The sequence below is a fragment of the Triplophysa rosa genome, linkage group LG1, assembly GCF_024868665.1.
Source record: "Triplophysa rosa linkage group LG1, Trosa_1v2, whole genome shotgun sequence".
NCBI lineage: Eukaryota > Metazoa > Chordata > Actinopteri > Cypriniformes > Nemacheilidae > Triplophysa > Triplophysa rosa.
Window position 1 is genome coordinate 23,713,458 of NC_079890.1, and position 19,598 is coordinate 23,733,055.

Below are 19,598 nucleotides of genomic sequence, written 5' to 3' on the forward strand. Positions count from 1 at the left end.
ACACTGCAACATCAACAATGCTTTCAGATGTGATAGTGTGCGATTCTAGCTTCACATCATCACTTTTCCTCCTTTTGTTCTCTTCTAGAACCACGTTTTCCTGGCCAGCACATATTTGACCAACCAGGCCCTGTCCCCCTCATGAATACCAGTATTCTTCCGTTGCCGGGGCAAGGCCCTCCGCCTTTCCCTCCGCAAGGGGGGCTTGGGGGTCCGGGTTTTGGTCCTCTAGGTGTTGGGCAGAGCCAGGGTCTTCAGGGAGGCGGTCTTTTCCAGAGAGATCCCCCTCGGCCTGGTTTGGCCCCACCTCCTGGTCCCCGTGGCTTTGTTGGTCACAGACAGTCCTTCTCACCCCAGCAGCCAGGACCCCCTTTTAGCCCCCAGCACATGCCATTTGGTATGCAGGTACGCCAGAGAGTAAGTTGGTTTGCCCAAAATCCTTGCTTGGCCTTGCTGCTGTGATTGACATTGCATTCCAGATGGCGGTGCGTCCAGACGCAGCGGCCCAGCGCTCTTCTAGCTTTAGCTGTTATTTTGTGTTTTTCGTGTTTACTTTGAATGTTTTTGTCTGTTCTGACATTCAACTGTATATATTTTATTTCTGTAACTTTACAATCGTTAAGAGCTGCTAAACTGTATTTCATTGTTCCCTAAACAATGACAATAAAGTTCTATTCTATTTTGATCCGCAGCATGAAACTTTCGCAAAATATATTTTTTAGTGATTTGGGTCTTGAGCGTTATTTGTTATTTACACATTTTGTACAGTTTCGTATTTTTTACTATGATGTGATAAAATTGTAGTCCGGAAGTGTCAGTTGCTCAGTGTATAGAGCAATGCTAAAGGTGGTTGAGCTCTGTTTGAAACCTGTTATTGTAAAACATACGTTTGCATTTATATTTATGCATGTGGCTTACACTTTCTGCTTGCACTGCTAACACAAAGCTACTAGCACCAGTTGAGCTGCAGGAATACTATATAATGTAAAATATATAATCCACACATGAGGGCATAGATGCTAGTTTGCAATGATGTGTTATAATGCTGATAAATGAGAACCCTTCATTTCTTCAATCTAAAAACAGACAAGACTGCCCTCTTGTGTTAGTAGTAGTACCGTTTGTCAGTTATTTAAGGTCACTGGGTTAGTTGTTGTAGGTTGTCTGGGTGTTTTTGATACGTTTTTTGATGTCATCAAACAGAGATTTGTGTTATTTTCTGAGCTTGCCAAGTATGCTGGTGTTAGGTGTGAAGATGCCCAAAAATGTTGGTAATTGTAACAAATAACAAAATTGTGTTTGAAAGACCCAGTTGAGCTCTAGTTATCTAAACAGAGCTAATATCCAGGGTAATCCCATACCCCATTACAACCATTTTATTACAGATGACCTTAATTTCTGCATTATTCTCTGTAATATATGTGTAATCATTTCTGTATTTAAAGGATGCTTTTGTTTTTTTTATGGTTTTCAGGGTCTGTTGCAGCAGCCTCTGCACCATGATCCTCCGCTATCTCACCAGTCCTTGCACCAGCAACACAGACCGGACTTTCTCCCACAGGGACTGCCTCAGCCTCTGCACCAACAGCACCACCAACACCAGTCACGGGACCAACATCCCATCGTGCCTCTCTCCCAGTCCCATTACCGCCACCCTGACAGACAGCCAAACCATAGACAGATGCAGCCCCACCAACAGGGAAACCAGCAACGAAACAACCATCCTAGACCCAGAACGGTGAGCATTTTAAACATGCATACAAAGGAATGTGCTGAATTAAATTTGGTACTTTACGCCACTTGGTGTCTCACTGATCAGTTGATATTTTATTTGTTACTTTTGGCACTTTCTTTGTGTGCATGTTTTTGATATCCAACTTATGCATAGTAAGTAAAAACAAAGTAAAAAGAGCAGTCAACAGTCTTCCATCAGGTAATCCTGATCTTTTCTTTTTCCTCAGACACTATCTTCACCCCTGCAGCAGATCCCTCCTCAGCGCAACAGCAACCTTCGTGAGCTGCCCATCGCCACTGGTAACAGCAATATGAACCCGTCAGCACCTAGTGGCCAAGCAAAGCCAGTTACCAAGGCAACACAGAGTGTTAGACCGGGGCAGGCTCGTGGTGGACTCGCAGGAAGGGGAAGACCTGTGGCGCAAGGACAAGCCGTTATCAGAGTACAGCAGCAACAGCAGCAGCCCAATGCACCTGAGATAAAGAAAGAGCATCGAGCCGCACAGTCGAGCACCACTCCAGAGGTAATACTGCGCAGCAAGATTGTTCACACACCCATCATGTGAGAGAGATTAACATTCAGTGCGGTTTTCCGTCCATGTTCCATTCTGTTATTACACGTGCAATTGTAATTTATGAGACGAACATGTATCCCCATAAAGAAAAATTCAGTTGTAATAGCGTGTACACACTGTATACGGAGATGTTCTTCTTCTTATTATTATTATTTCTTATTTTGTGTAGCACAATTATTTAATTGTTGTGACTTAGCTTTATCCTTATCCTGACTGTCATGCTGGTGCTTCTACATTTAGCAGTTAATCTCAATTGTTGTTTAAAGCTCTTGATAATGAACTGAGCATTTTTCCCCTCACCTTAAAAACTGTTTGCTTGTTCGATTAGGATCCAAATGAAGATGAGGAGACCCGTCAGTACCGGCTAAAGATCGAAGAACAGAAGCGTCTGCGAGAAGAGATCCTCAGGCGTAAAGAGCAGCGCAGGCAGATGCAGGCTGGGAAACGCAAACAGGAACTAATGGAAAGAATCAGCGGGCAGAACCCAAATCAGACCCCTCAAACACAACATCCCACCCAGACCCCTATACCCCAACCCTCCGGTGCCCAACCGGTCCCCTCACTGGTCTCTAATGGCACAACTCAGAACCTTTCCTCAGCTCCCAGTGCCCCACGTTTGAACGTGAAGGCCTCTCTGCAGAACGCTAAACCCCAGGGGCAGGCTGGGCAACAGAAGCAACAGGTCACTGGTCCTGATTTCAACCAGCAAGCACAGCAGAAAAGGCCCGTGAATCCACAGACTGTTCAGAGACAGAATGCTGTTCCGAGTAGCCCTGTAGAGGGGCACGGCATGCCTCAACCTCAACCCGGAGGAAAGAGGACAGTGATGCAGCGAGCAAACAGCGCGGAATCACCGCAGGTTCCACAGAAGGTGCGAGTGATTAAGCTACTGGGAGAGGTGAGTGAACATGTTACATGCTTAAAGAAACAGTTCACCCAAAAACAAAAAATCTGTCATCATTTACTCACCCTCAAGTTGTTCCAAATTTCTTTGTTCTGATGAACACAGAGAAAGATATTTGGAAGAATGCTTATAACCAAACAGTTCTCGGTCACCATTGACTACCATAGTAGGAAAAATTGCTTTATCAATGTCTTTGTTCTGTTGAACTCAAAAGAAGATATTTAGAAAAATATAGGTAAGCAAACGGTTCTGGGGCACTTTTGACCACCATTGTATTTTTTCTTACTCAATGATGGCCAAGAACTGTTTGGGTACAAGCATTCTTCCAAATATCTTTCTCTATTCATCAGAACAAAGTAATTTATACAAATTTGGAACAACTCGAGGGTGAGTAAATGACAGAATTTTTGGGTGAACTGTCCCTTTAAGACAGTTGATGTATTCTTTTAAAGTTCACATGTCACTTGTTGTTTGATTTCTCTCTTGTCTTTGTCCTTTGGTAGTTGAAGTAGTTGTCATCGTAACTTTTAACAGAATAAATCAAAGAACTCAACACAAAGACAGTGATCCTATCCAATTATTCTAAAAGTCAAACCTAAAGTTTTAATAGTTTAAAACCAAAGCTAGTGCGAAGCAAATTTAGCATTTTGAAAGAATCAATATCTACAGCCGTCTCTTTGCTGTGATTTATGACACCACGCTTAATTGACTGAGCGCTTTATCTTTTAAGATCATAAATGGCACCATCCTGTCACCATTAAAGTGAGTCGCTTGGCCTTTGTGTCTTTACATTGAGTGACAACAGATCTCTGCTTTCTAAAGGTTTGGGTCTTTAAGTCAAGCTAGATATGTAGAGATTGGCAGTAAGGGTTTCAGAAATCATTTAACGTTAACAAAGACTTAAATTTGAGGTGATTATTAACAAATCTGACAGGGAATTTTGTGCACGTCGAGCGAGAAAAGGAGGGCCCAAGGATGATTTATGGGGTTTAAGAGATGATTTGCTACGTCGAATGAAGAGAAAACATCCTTTTCCCTCTGCTGCCCGAAGCGAAGCTAAATATCTCCTTTGAGTGCAGGATCGCTGTGGATGAAGATAACTGTGTGTCAACTTAGTTAATAGAAAGCTACACACAGCTATCTGAAGTGCCACGGCTCTAACTGACAAAGAGGAAGAAGGGGGAGGGGTGGATGAGCGAGAAAAGCCGATCCTCTAGGTGCTTCTCTTCTCCTGCTGTCAACCTCAGCTGCCTGACAATGTTATCTCTCTTTCTTGTTCTCCCTTCTAACTTGTGCTCACGCTCTGTTTTGCTCGCTCTCTCTTCATCCATCTCTCCCCTTCGCCTCCCGCTTTATCCATCCATCAGCTCATCATTGAAGTGTGTTAGAATAGGTGTCAGTCCGGGGTCTACAATTAATCTTCTTCGTCTTTGGTGATATCAGAGTAATAATATCTGCGAGAGTCCGGAAGAAAGCGAGATGGCAGTTGGGGCGGATTTGTGTTTTTCGCGAGCTTAGCAGCACAGATAAGAGCAAATTAAATTTTCATCGGGAAGAACACAAAGCCTGCGCCTTACAAAGGCAGCATGGGGGATGGAGGTGACAGGGTGGGTTGGGGGAGAGGTCCTTGTCAAGTGTCATCACCCCGCCCCGGTGTATTGCAGCGGAGCATCTGATAGGTGTAATCTTTGTATTGAGTAAGATTAATCAATTAACCCTTTAGACAGAGACAGGCTGGCGAGAGATGCTGGACATGCTTTAGAAAAACACAGATGGGCTGAAAAGGAGGTGTTGCAATGTGAGGTTGGCAATTATGTCTTTGTCATGGGATGAAGGAATCTGTTTTGAGATGTAATGGATGTTTTGATAGTTCAACAAAAAATGAAAATTCTGTCATCATTTCAAATCTGTATGACTTTCTTTCTTCTGCAGAACTCAAAAGAAGATATTTTGAAAAATGTTGTTAACCCCCATTTACTTGCATTGGTTTTGTGTCCCTACATTGGGTGCCAACGTTGTTCGGTTACTTGCTTTCTTTAAAATATCTGCTTTTGTGTTGTGCAGAAGTAAGAAAGTACAGGTTTGAAATGACAAGAGGGTGAGTAAAGGATGACAGAATTCAAAATTTTGGGTGAACTATCCCTTTAATATGTGCTTAACAGAAATTCAAAGATGCATTTGTTTCCGTTTGTAGTGTTGAAGTATTAAGGGGATAATAATAACAATGCATTCATCATTTATTCACCTTCATGTCATTCCAAACCTGGATGACTTTCTTCTGCAGAACACAAAAGAAGATATTTTGAGGAACGTTGGTATCCAAACAATATGGGCCCCATTGACTTCCATTGTATGAACACAAAACCACCGAGACGTTTCTCTAAATATCTTCTTTTATGTTCTACAGCAGAAAGAGTCATGTAAAGGTGTGTAACATGACGGTGAATAAATGTTTTTTTGGGTGGACTGTCACTTTAAATGTTTACACAACGCCTCTTTGGTTATACTGAATTTTAGCCTATCTATCATACAGGGCCAAGAATATTAGCAGTACTTCAGTCCGGTACCAATACAATACCAATTCAGTTCATGACATAAGTTTATTACCAAAACTGAGGATGATTTTAGAGCAGATCCACTTTCGTAAAGAGATTCTTATGATGTTTGCTTTTCTGTAACAGGTGAACAATGGAAATTCTGACCATTTTCCTAATAAGTAGAAAAATATGTAGTATTCTTTGTTCACGGCATTGAAAGCTGAAGTGGATTTGTTTCTTTGTTTCTGTTTACATATTAATTTATTCTGTGCCAGTTTTAACAAATCATTCATTTGTATAAATTAGCTCAATTCTAAAAGCTGGATACAAGTAATTAGTTTTGATAAAAGCAGTCTGGATTTGATGTTAACCAGCAAGCCTCACTTCTTTATATGCGTCTAGTGTGATTTTTTTTGTGTGTGTGTGGGTCATAAGATGTGTCTGTTCTGTATTCAGCAGGCAGCTGCTGGTCCCACTACCGGTCCCCTACCTCAGCAGCAGCCAATCGGACGGCTTGCCCCCCAACAGAGACTGGGTCCCATCAGGAAAGTTACCATGGCAACTGCCGGTGTACAAAATCAACAACATGCCGGTCGCGGCATGGCAAACCAAACAAACCGGGTATGACATTGAATCTGGATTACTCTTCTAAACCCCTTAATTAAACAGGTGCACAATGCCATTTTTACACAGCTGACAGAAAGCACGGATAGGAATGCTTGGCCATTTGTCCAAACGTTTGTAAGGTTATTTTGATAAATTAAGCTATTGTGTTTGTTCTGATGACATGATTTTGGGGTAGTGCTGAATTACTATCTTTTTATAACTGCCCCACACTTTCATGTCCATGACATTTCCCATAGATTTATGTAGGACTGGACAGAATATGCAGTCCACATTTTCACTCTGTTTTCTCTGTTTCGCCCATCATAAAAAGCTGTTCCAAGCGCTTCTCTCCCTCACGCATCAGCACTAGTAAAGACGGCAGATTTGGTTCCCTTCTACAGCTCAGCTATGTCACTGCTTCTCCCAGGGGACCAGTAGCTGTTTTGGAAGAGAGCGGGAGCAGTAATGATATGGAACAGAGTGCCAGGTGCGATGATATTGACAGGCTGAAGCAGGAGAGATGAAGATCCCTTGGCCTTATCCACGCGCTGCCGTCTCTGTACAGTAGTCCGTTCTCACGGGACAAATGCGGCGCTAACACGTGTCAGTCAGTCACAGCAGAATGCCTTCCTGCACAGCCGCTCACCGGCTCCTTCAGTCAGTTTGTATTGCCACTTCTGCCAAAGCTCTCATGTCAAGTCAGATATTCTAAACTCGCACACTAACATTTCCTGCTGTTTACTGATACACCCATGCCCTTGTAAATCACTCGCTGACATTGCGCCCGCCGTCTTGCTGGGAGCAAAAGTAAATTGCGTAGCAGTCACAAGAGAATGTCTAGCTCTGGGAATACGAAAGGGATTTTTGCATATAGCTCCTGTATTCGGGTGGCTCCAGACCCATTCCGGCCCTTAAAGGGACAGTTCACCCAAAAATAAAAATTCTGTCATCATTTACTCACCCTTGAGTTCTTCCGAATCTGTATAAATTTCTTTGTTCCGATGAACACCGAGATAGATATTTGGAAGAATGCTTGTAACCAAACAGTTCTTGGCCACCATTGTCTACCATAGTAGGAAAAATGAAAATGGTAGTCAATATATTTTCTTTTGTGTTCAACAGAACAAAGAAATTTATACCGATTTAGAACAACTTGAGGGTGACAAAATTTTCGGTTTTGGGTGAACTGTTCCTTGAAGATGCATGAGATGTCTTTGAAACAATTTTAATCTGTTATCAGTATTTTTAAGGTGTTTCTCACAATTTAAAATGTATCGCAATACAGATTTGTCCAGAGTAGTTTAAAGATTAGAAGTGCCTTAATATATGAGAGGTCTTGCTGTTACCTGAGTGTTGTTCTGTCTTTGGTTTTCACTTAGCATAGAGCATTGTTTTTTTCAAGGCTAAGAAGCTCAGGTTCAGTCTCAACAGACCCCACAACATTTTAATTCACCGGGCTTCTAGCAAACTCCAGGCGTGACTTAATGATGGCCTTTTTCAGAAGTCTCTTCCCTCTGGCCACTTCACAGGTCTAATCCGTTAAAAGTGTTGAGATGATTGGAGGACAGGTTCCTTCCTTTCAAACATGGTGCATCTCTATCCAGGGTTTCCGCGGGGTCTTAAAAAGTCTAAAATTCCAAAATCAAAATGTTAGGCCTTCACTGAAGTATTGTGTTCTATGTCTTAAATCATTTTAAACAGGTCTTAATTTTCCTACGGCCGTGTAACGCTACCTCTAATGCAGAGGTCGCGTTAACCGAAAATTCTCCGTCATTGACAGATTTTTTTTACCAGTGACGTAAAAATCTGAAGACCGTCAGTCATTTTGACGGATTACAATAAGGGCAATTTGTCACTCCCCGTCTTGTCATTTCCCTTCATTAGAGCATGATCGTAGGCTACTACTCCTGGCCTGAACATGATCGCGAAGGGGCGTGTGTTTCCCATTCATTGGCTTTCTTACAAAGCCTGGTCCGTTTTGGAAAATGCGCGCACGGTCAGACGGAGACATATGTCACAGACCACACCACGTCGCGTGCACGCATACACAACGGCGTGTAGTGGTGCTGTGTTTACAGAGTTTTTTCCTTCAGAAAAGCGAATAGCGTCTTTTTGGATAAACCTTAACTTTCAGTGAGTGGAAAAATGTCTCTCTTGGCGTCTTCTCTGTTCAGTGAGCGGCAGAAGCAGCACATTCATGACCAAACCGCAGCTTACTTGTGAGTGAGTACAAAACATCATTTACAAGCACATGTCATTGTTACTGACTAGACCAGGGGTCGGCAACCCGTGGCTCTTCTGCCACCCTGATGTGGCTCCCTGCAGTCTTTATACTGTAAGGCCCTGTTTATGCCTGGTAATAAGATGCGTTTTGGTCGATGGATCACAAGTGGACGAAAGAGACACCCATTTACACCTGCTGCTGTAATCCGTCTATTTTGTCCACTTTTGACCACTACTGACCTAATTTCTTCGAGAAATATCTGAAAAAGCATTTCATCGAATATTCGAAATAAGTCCATGCAATGTACATGATACTGTATGAGCGCGCGACCGGAGATGACAGCGAAAACATACAGAGAGCAGCGGCTTTATTTCTGCTCTGACAGATGTGAGACAGCGCTGAACACTGTATGCGTGTGAAATGGGATGGTGAGAAAACGTTCTGCTTCGTACGCTTTTCGTCTTTAAACCAAACTTTTAGGTCTTTAGTAGGGATGTGCACGTCGATATTCAAAAGCTGCTATTTAGGTATCGATATTTTCTGAAAAGTATCGATTATCTTGTTAATTACATTAATAGTTTCAGCATAACTAAATGTTAGCTCTGCGCATGCCGATCAGTGACGCTATGTTATGAAAGTAGCTCTCGCGGCAGTTTGACGTCACACACGGATCGGTCTCCGGATGCGCAGCGCGGGCGACGTGGTCACGTGATATTCAGGCACGTACACATACACAACACGCATGCATTGCACACTTCCGCATCAAACAGAGATGTTGACATGTTGCTTTTCTTAAACTCCAATCTACAATTTAAAGATTAGGAATTCTTAATCAGCAATTGAAGTGAAACACAAGTGAAAGTATGCACAGTTTATGTTGTTTGTAATTTTGTTAATTGTATATTAAGATTTTTGCTAGTTAATCAATATATATATATTTTTAAATACTGTATGTAATAGTACTAAAAGAATGTTAAAGCCTAAGAAAAATGGCCTGTTTAAAAATAAGAAGACAGTGAAAATATGCACATTTTTTGTTCATTTTATTAAGATTTATGTTATTTAATCAATATTTTTGTAAGAAGGTTGTTTAAACATTTTATTTATTTGTTTAAATTGCTTTTTTAATAAATTTGTTATTAGTAGCCAGTACAAGTATGTAATTTGTTTTTTTAATTGTAATTAGATTTTTATTTTAAAAAAGCATCGGTATCGGTAACATTTCAAGAAAAAGTATCGGTATTGTATCGAATAAAAAAATTGTGGTATCGCCCATCCCTAGTCTTTAGCCCGCATAGTTTAAATCCTGTCTGGCTAGCGCGCTTCTCGTAATGTTTATGCACGATGTCGGTATGCGGAGAGTAGAAGGTCTCTTGTGGCTGTTCATCAAACGCCGCCAAAACCAAAGTTCACAGAAAAAATCTGAAGCCGAACTTAAGTAGCGCGTGCAACATCGCGACACTACTCTGCTATTGCAACACTCCCACTTCTTGCCAGGGGCAAAAATGTATAAATTGCTTATCATCCAAGTACAATAAAAAATCGCACTATATTGCCACCTAGTGGTCCAACTGGGTAACTACTACCTTACATGCATAACCTGTGTTACAGTAATTTAAAGGTTAGGCCTACATATATTTTGCTGCTCCAGACAAATTTTATTTGACGGTCCAAAATGGCTCTTTTGGTTGCAAAGGTTGCCTACGACTAGACACATGAACATAAACATTTGTTTAAAAAAAAATTAAATGTCATTTTATGTCTGACAACAGAAACATTAAATATATAAATGAATATAAACAACAACAGCTTTATTGGGCATTCAGTTGTATTAAAATACAGCAAGTTCCGCTGTCATCATGAGAAATTGATCTGGGAATGTTGGGTGTGCAGTTTTTATGTTGTGATACAGGTCTTAAATTCATTCATAATGGTCTAAAGAAGGTCTGTCTATGAAGCCCTGTCTATCAGTGTTATTGCTGGCCTGTTGCTAGTAAATATGCATTGAACAAAAAATACAAGGAATAAATAAAAGGTTTAAATAATCAAGGTCAAGTGTTAAAAAAGTTTGTTACAGTTTGGAATTCATTGGTCCCTCATTGATTGCTGAGGGTGAAACGCTTTTGGTGAAAAATGAACTGTGTGGTTCCTCACCCACGGTTTGATACGTTTGAACCATAGTTCACGTAATGTCTTGCCATGCCATTGCCTCTGAAGATATAAATATTAAACGTTTGGGTTACTGTATAACATGCCGGTTTTTGAACTGCTGCAGATGGAGTACAGTCTTGGTGTTCCAAATGTACAGGAGTGCCAGGGAAGCTGCGAGTGTATTGATAGAGCAGTTTGAGCTCACCTGGTGTCAGAGTCTGTGCTAATGTGTGTCGGACCTGAGCTCACCACAGATTTGTGTTTATTCTATGATTGAACATTAATAGAACTGAGATGTCATTTCACAAATTCGTAATTTGAAATGCTTTTGGTATACTCTAGTAAATGGTGATGTTACAAACTGTAGTTTACAAATGTAACTTTACAAAGCATTGAAACAACACTTGATGAAATGTATTGCTATTAATAATAGAATGAAATACAAAGTGTATTTTAATACTTCAATATAAAAAAACAATGGCGTAAATAAAAATAAATGTTAATTTTGGAACAGAATGAATATAAATCTCTATGCCACACCTGAATTTTTAAATAGTTTATTCCAGGGATTTTTAACTAGTCGGTATTATAGTTATTAATTATCATTGTCATCATTATTTCTTTGCACTTTTGTTTTAATGTTGGCCTTTCTGAATGTCCACAGATGGTAGTCCGGGGTCGAGGCCGTGGTGGGGGACGCATGATGATGCAACAGGGCCACAGAGCTCCGAATCATCAGCCCAGCGCCGTCTGCATTGAGGGTTTGTCCACCACTACAACCAGCAAACAGCTCTTGAACCTGCTCAACTCTATCGGCCCTGTTGAGGTAAAGTCATCTTAATCACATTTGTTTAGGGTAATACTACTGTTTTAGTTATTAGCCTATTAAAAAATGCATTTTACACTAAAAATGTGGCAGAGATTGACCGTAAAATTCTAAGAAGTTTCCAATTTGTATTAGAAATATGGGCTATAGTCTAGATAGCCTTTAATGTGCTCTTTTAGGAATGTTTTTCCAGGATTTGGTATTGCTTTTGGCTGATGTCTGTATTATACGTTCTTATTTTGGCTCAGTTACTATAGCTCTTCCTGATCTGTATTCTCAGTGGTGTGGTGGAATAAAATATCACAATAGCGCCATCTAGCTGTGTTTTGTTCTGAAGTTTTTCTCCTGTAGATTTGATCATCACCCACTCAGTTTTACTGTGAAGTTGCAGAAGTCATTCTGTAAAATAAGGATGATCATTCATTTGAGATGACCTGTAGCTAATAGATCATTTGTTCATCTGTAGATGTTTACAATGATACCCGAGCAGCGGAAAGCCATCGCCAAGTTTAAGATCCCACAGCATGCAACAAGTTTCCAGCACAGCTTTCACAGGTGACCATTTTACGTTCATGTATGCCCCAGTGTGAAAATAAAGACTTGAGTATGTTTTATGAAAATTTGGGCCCTATTTTTTCTGTTTTCGTGATTGAATGAAGCAGATTAGAGTAATTATGCCTAATGGGTTGAGTATCTGAATGGTAAATGATTTGTGCTAATGTGAAGCGTCAAATTGTTTCATGTTTTGATGGAGATGCTTGAAATTAGCTTCTCTTTAAATGTGACTTAAGGCATCTTCCACAAACAGGATACAAATAGGTTTGCCAGTACCTTTTTACAGCATTAAATGCACACATCTCACATATTTTGTTGTGATAATAAAATAACAGCATATGTTGCTGGTTTTAAACTAAATGTTTGAATAGTGACTTTGTCCGGTCCCACACCATCTTGATTTTATTGCTTACAGTATATGAGCCATTTTTATTAGGGATGCACCGATATGTTCATTTTGGCCGATAGCAATAACTGATAATTCTTTAACATTGGAAGCCGATAACTGGTATATGGCCGATATACAGTATCTAAATATTAATATAAAATGCCCTAAGACTGAAACAAAAGGCAAAAAGTGGACAACTGCTTTTATTTGAAAACATTCACTGCAGAAAACAGGGTTAGTTCTCTTTTTTCCCCTGAAAATCATGTACCAAGCTTACTTTACACTAGTTAACGATTCTTTAACCTTCAAACTAGTCTATATCTTTTTATTCTATAGTCTTTTTATTTAATAAACAAATTATAGATGTTCTTCCAGAGCAACCCAGAAAAATGGTCTTAATAGCCGCATGTCTAACAGGTCTCAAGACAGAAAGCATTCAGACAGCAGTCTGATTCAAACAATATGCTTTTGTTCCTACAATTTACACATTCATAAATACTGTATTTACATACTGTACCTACATCAACAATGTTTTGCTAATAGCAGTAAGTGAATGATTATGACAGATAGACAGTGCTGTACTGTATTTTAACTTTTAAGAAGTTTAACCAGAGGAAATGATTTATGATTTAACAGCAATAATATACCGGCCTTAATTTTATTATCCGATACGATAACATTCAAAATAATTTATCGTGCATCCCTAATTTTTACTCTTATTAATGGGACTTGTCAAGCTCAACTATTCAACACTGATGTTGCAATGAAGTTGCTGTAATAAACAATTATCAAACAAGCATTTGATCATAATCCCTAGTGAGTCATATGAAAAAACTATATTTAGTTTGATTTCTTAGTTTACAATCAGACCCTGTTTTGTACCCTTTTCATGGAAAATTCCTCATGTCCCAATTTTGCTTACATGGCCGAGTGTCTCATTTCAATTACATGTTCCTTTGGTTACATAGGCACATGATAGATTTGTCTCACATCGATGTTTCTGTTATTGATGGCTGAGGAACAAGTGAATTCATCAGAAGTGCAGAAAAGAGAAGCGAACAAGAAACTTTTGGGAAAGCTGGAAGCTCAATCTGGAGTCCAAAGCATTGGAAGCTGTGTGGAAGTACTGTCAACAATTGAAAAACGAATGCATGAAGGAATCAAAAACACTAGATGGGGCCTGCGGGACACGACAGCAGATGAGCTAATGTTGAGAATGACTTCGGCATGGCGTTTTGCTCTTTCTGTACATTCATTTGTATTTGAAAGTCAGCAAATAGAGGGGAAAACTCTTTTTAGTCTGAACCAGTCGGTGAAAAGAGATGACACAAAAACAGTATGTGTGGCAGATGATAATAGTTGCTCCCATCCTGTAACTTTCAAGACAAATAAGAAAAAAAATATTTTGAAACTAGAAATGCAGGAAGTCTTGCTTATTTGGAATTGCTTCTCATTAACATTATTAAGTTGGTGGTTGTTCTGATCTGCAGTTCGTTGTGCCGCCCGTAGAGTGCAGCAGTGGAATGCAAATCTGCTCTGGTGGGACTCTTTGGTTTCGAGAGCATTTGGACATAAAGGTGAACTGCGCTGCATTGTAGAGGTATTGAGATGCAGTGATAAGGGGCATTTTTGTTGAGCTTTTCCAGGATCCGAACTGTCGTGAACTTACTGTAAGATTGCAAAACTGTAATTTGTTGCTCTATTGTTATGATCTTAACTTTGTTCATTGTCCATTTCATCTTTATAATTCTATTCCACGTTGATTAGATTGCGAAGGTGTGTTTTTGCAGAGCTGGAGTGATGATGCATGGCTCATCTGTGGCTTTAAGACATGGTCCTTGCAATGTTTCAAATTATTTGACAGTTGGTGGCTTTTATGCTTTGATTTTAGGTTTAGATGCTAGCATGTAGCGTATGTCGATTATTTTAATCAATTTAATTGAAATATTGCTGAATTGGGTATGAAGGTCAGTTGAAAACCCACTCCCTTTTTTGGTAGTACATTCTTTTAAAATGTTTGGTTTTCTTTTCTAAAAATGTGGCAAATATAGTGTGTGAATGTGGATGATATCCATAGGATTTTATTGCATTGTGTTGCTTTGTCATTGCTTGGTTTGCTTACCTGATATAGATTGTCTCTTGGGCACTACATGCTTTTGTCATTTGTTTATGAGCAGGGATATTCGGACTGTTACCAGTGTATAGCTAGACGTTTGCCTCTAGTCGATGTTTAGTTTGTTGTTTTGAAGTTTAAAGTAAAACTGTAAAATACGGCTCACTAGCTGAATTGTTTTTTGTAGTATTTTGTTAGGCTTAGACACTTAACCTACAAGTACATCTCATTCATACATTTTCATTCTTCAGTAAACAGTGAAAGGATTTTCAATCATGAGTGTTTCAAATAATTATTAGTCCATCAGTACTGTGTATGTGTAATGCTGTACGGCTTAACCTAAACTGACATTATGGCTCCACATGTTTTTTTCTAGTACATTGTGGTTTTCACATTAGTGAGCATTATTTAACTCGGCCGTTTATATTAAATGCGACTTATGTAGTGAAAATAACATTATGTTTTCAAGAATCTCAGTTAAGTCGAGCTTGTTCGAGCCGTTTCAAAGAGTAACCGAAAAAATACGCTTTTGTAACTGGTAGCACATCCAGGTGTATAATTTCACAGGATTTTGGAGCAACTATTATCAGTGGTCACTTTCTTGTATATAATGAAAAAAAAAGATGTACGTTTTTGAAAATGGTTTGACAATACCTACTGGTATACGTGGCAGGTGAATTTCTTTTCTCTGTTTGTTTTTATATAAACATAATTATAAAGTATTTCATTGGTCATTTTACAACAGTTTTGTTATTGGAGAAGTTAGAGCTTATTATTTGAACATATTTTAAAACTGAAAAATAAAAGATGGTCATGTATATACCATGTAAATACGGGTATGTGAAGCCGACTAACTTTATCAACCTTTACCTGTCTGATGTTGTTTTTGTGTTGAAGATTCCCTATAAGGTGAAATCTATAAGGTGCTTTTTATTATTCTAACCAGTGCTGAGATGAATGTTTCTCTCCATGTTACCAAATGTAGAAGTTTTTCAGAGGACGTAATTTTGTTTTTAATAGCAAGTGACCAATGTCATTTGAAATCTGAGGTGTTTTAATTGGTTCTGGTGCTGATGCTGAGACACTGAATGTGTCCCTTATCCACCCACTCATTTTAAAATGAACTCCTATACAGTATTGTAGTCAACAAGGTTCATCTTGGTTTCCTTTTTGTTTGTTTTCGTACTTTGCATCTTACATATTCAAGAATAACAATCATGTATACAGAAAATGGGTAAGGTTAGGAATCATTTGAAGAAGCAAAATGTGCAGATTCACAGTGTTTTATTTTTCATTAGTTTTTTGTTTACTTTGAGTTTTAGTAATGCTGCAATTTCAAAAGGGTATTGACACAATTATTATTTATAGTTGCACAAGATTATTTTTTGAAATGAGAGAATATTTATATATGTATAAGTGAATCCTGTGGATTTAAATTGTTTCAGCTAGACTGATTAATGTTTCCAACCTTAAAATTTCTAACCTATTTTAAGTCTTAAAGGACACAACATTTACAAACTGTTGTCTTATAAGAGAGAAAAACTGATTCATATTGAATCATTTGATAACTTCTTTGTAGAAGAATAACTTCGAAAATCTGTTGAGGACATGGGGAAACTGTTCCTTTCCAAACTGTAATCACACATGTGATGTAAGATTTAAGAGTAATTTATAGCTTTTAAATTGGTTAAGGTATTGCTTAGTGGTTTTACACAATATGTTTACTTGGAAATGGTGGTCCGTTACAGTTAAGAGTAGGATTAAGGTTTACATTTTTGTTGCAATGTTTTTTTATGTTATATTTTTTATTTTTCTAATTCACAAGTGACTGGCTCATTTTAGATTAATTTTACATGGATACTGCTGCATTTGTTGAGCCATTGAGTGTTTTAATATTTGGGCTTTTAGGATGCTAACATTTTATATGATCGTTTACTGTGTGACCAAAATGTACCTTGTTTAATGACGTTTTCAAAGGGTTTTTACTAGACTTTGGCCATTTAAAGGTCAAACACAAGATATTGCAACACATTGGCAGCAGTGGGATGATTTGTACTTAAACCATTCTTTCTCTTTCAGGACGGAATCAGAAGCAAAGGAAAAGAGGGTTTTTCATAAAACCTTTTGGGGCAGTTTCCCGGACAAGGATTGTATTAAATCAGGACTAGGCCTTAGTTAAATTAGGATATTTAAGTCAATTTAAAAACATACTATACAAAAAAATTACTTGAGACAAAACAATCACACTGATATATTTGAAGTCCTATCAGTGCAAGTTGTTTTCGATCAAGACACCTCTAACATTTCAGTTAGTCTAGGACTAGGTTTAAGCCCTGTCTAGGACTAGGTTTAAGCCCTGTCCAGGAAACCGCCCCATAATCTAGCGTTTTTGTCTTTTAAGATGTTACTTGCACTGGTTCTCAGAAAGACAGTTTATCTGAACATTAGCAGTACAAAATTTTGGTTAGTTGGTTTGCTTGTTTTGATTTATTATAATACCAGGTTATATTTTTGATGATATATAGTCGAAATATGAAAGTGCCTATTCCATTTATAGAACAATAAGTATCACAGGAGAATTAAGTTGGGTAGCTGTTGAGATGTATGCATTAGTTTTGAAGTTATCTTGGGTGTGGTAGAGAAATATGTAATGCAAAATAAACCTGGCATATATGAACATGAAAACTAATAGGTTTGACCTGATGAGACTCTTTTCAAATAGTGACATACTGTTTAGACTAGCAAACAGATGCTGGTAGCCCAGTTGCTTGTGCCTTGAGTGGTTCATCGTGTTCTCAAGACTACTGACAGACGATTAGTTTTAAGCAGTGCAGAATTGATATTGGTGGCTTGGTCAGGTTGCTTGTGTAAGTGAGATTTGGTCTGTTTTGTGCTTATGTTATGTCAGATTTGTTCACTTACTCTGTGATGATTTCTATGGTGGAGGTGTCTGAAGTTACAATACATATTTTATAAAATTCATACATTACTTGAAGAAAGTTTTCCCAAAAATAAAAATATTCATCATTTACCTAATTTCATTCCATTCCAAACCTGTATGACTGTCTTCTGCAGAACACAAAAGAAGATATTTTAAAAAGTTTTTTTAACCAAACAACATTTGCTCCATAGACTTCTATGGGCACAACATTGCATACATTTCTGAAAATATGATTGGTTGTGTTTGACAAAAGAAAGAGACATAAGGGTTTTGAATGGCTTGAATGTTTACATTTATTTTTATTTTTGGGTGAACTCTCCCTTTAAACAAGGATTAAATAATTTGTTTGTCTAACTTCATAAAAGTAACATTGTTCTAAACAGTCGTTTTTGAAAACCATTGCACGTCATCTTTCAAGACTGAAATCACATATTTTATGTGGTTTGATTCATTCCTATAAAAAATACATTAATGCAGTGGTGTTATGAAAAACCCTCCTTGTCATTTAAATCCTTAATGATATTGTCTCTGTCTACAGTAAGCCTGACTCCAGATGATGCTAACTTAATTTGTCTTAATTTTTCAACAGGTGCACTCGGTTTAAGATGTCTCTTTCTGTCTTTCTCCCTCGTTTCCCCTTTTGTTTCTCTTTCTTTCCTCTGTTCTTTTCTTTCTTTCACTTTATCTCTTGCTTTGTCTTTCACTTTATCTTTCACTTGTTCTTTCGTTGCTCTGTTTATCCGGGAATGAGATTCGTTGGGATGGCTGTTGTTGCTCTCAGTGTGGTGTTTTGTGAACATAATCCTTCTGTATCCAAGCAGGGGGACCTTGCCTCTGGATTTCCTTTCTGTATTAGCCTACGTCCCTGGAAGTTTTGCGTCTCTGGGACCACACCCTACTGAGTTCCAAAGTTCAAAAACTTGCACAAAGCCCGAGAGTGATCTGTACTCTCTTTCACAGCTGTACACACGTGTTACAATGAAAAGTGTTGTTGAATGAAAAGGAAACGTTACTTTGGAAATCATTATTGTATGAGGGGAAGTGATTTATGCTTGGCTGTTATGACCGCTGTTTTGTTGTCCCTCAGTCATGTATTAATGAAACTGTTTTGATGTGTCTGGAGGTTTTACACAACCTGTTCTAGATGTTGAATTACGAAAAATATAAATGATGTTTGTTTAGTGACCTTTTATTGCACTTGTCAAATGAAAACCATTAATATGCCTTAATTGTACTTATGAATTATAATAAATCGCTCTTCCTGGATTTTGTATCCTAGACTCCTCTTTTGTTTGTTTGAGTGATTATATTTGACATTTAAAAGCCTTACACATGCTTCAAAACACTGATAGTAGGCATGGATGAAACCTGGTGGTTTGTATACCATTTGTCTACAGAAACATATTCTGTGCGCGTAATACAGATTTTGAGAAGGCAATGTATAGTATAGAATAGCTTTAAGACACAAGACGTTGTGTAAATGTTCACATTTCCGTTGTGCACATCCTCATCATCCCTCTTTTTATAGGTTTGGTGGCCACTTGGAGTAAATATTAATGTGAACGATTGAAATTCAACATTCCGACCTTTATTTCATTAACACATAACAATAGTCGCCAAACCATTTTTATTCCCAACTGGCTGCAAGTGTGTGTTGAAACAGTTGCTCTCTCTCTGCAGACACGAGGCCCCTCTGAAGGATTAGTTGGTTTTATTTACCTGCTCCGTGGAATGCTTTTGCCTGGTCGCTTTTGTGTCTGTGTAAATGCTCAAGGTCAGGGCTGAGTGTGAGCCTCACCAACAGTCCTACAAAGCAGCAAAACCTGCAGCACAATGAAGTCTTCTCAAGAAATGGTAGTGGAATTTCTATTCATGTTGCAACAGAGTTCAAAAGCTCAAACTTCCATTTACTCACTAGCTGACACCATTCATGCACACACACATGCACAGATTTATCATAAAAGACAAAAGGAATATATGGAGTACACACAGAGACAAACTAAAGACTAACCCAGTGTTTTTTTTTTACATTTATTCATCCTTT

At 38.5% G+C, this 19,598-nt stretch overlaps 1 protein-coding gene across 4 annotated transcripts in view; it reads left to right on the forward strand.

The window, feature by feature from the left end:
- Window positions 1-18,815, forward strand: part of rbm33a (RNA binding motif protein 33a) — a 50,378-nt gene extending 31,563 nt beyond the window's left edge. For 2 of the 4 annotated variants that reach the window (XM_057329907.1, XM_057329898.1), the window contains exons 12-19: window positions 89-417; window positions 1,475-1,738; window positions 1,962-2,258; window positions 2,638-3,207; window positions 6,207-6,371; window positions 11,396-11,557; window positions 12,024-12,112; window positions 13,469-18,815. In XM_057329907.1, the coding sequence (XP_057185890.1) occupies window positions 89-417; window positions 1,475-1,738; window positions 1,962-2,258; window positions 2,638-3,207; window positions 6,207-6,371; window positions 11,396-11,557; window positions 12,024-12,112; window positions 13,469-13,517 (1,925 nt within the window). In that variant the 3' untranslated portion in view covers window positions 13,518-18,815. The remainder of the gene's footprint in view (window positions 1-88; window positions 418-1,474; window positions 1,739-1,961; window positions 2,259-2,637; window positions 3,208-6,206; window positions 6,372-11,395; window positions 11,558-12,023; window positions 12,113-13,468) is intronic. The other 2 variants (XM_057329916.1, XM_057329923.1) reach the window with 2 other exon arrangements.
- Window positions 18,816-19,598: the final 783 nt, after the last annotated feature.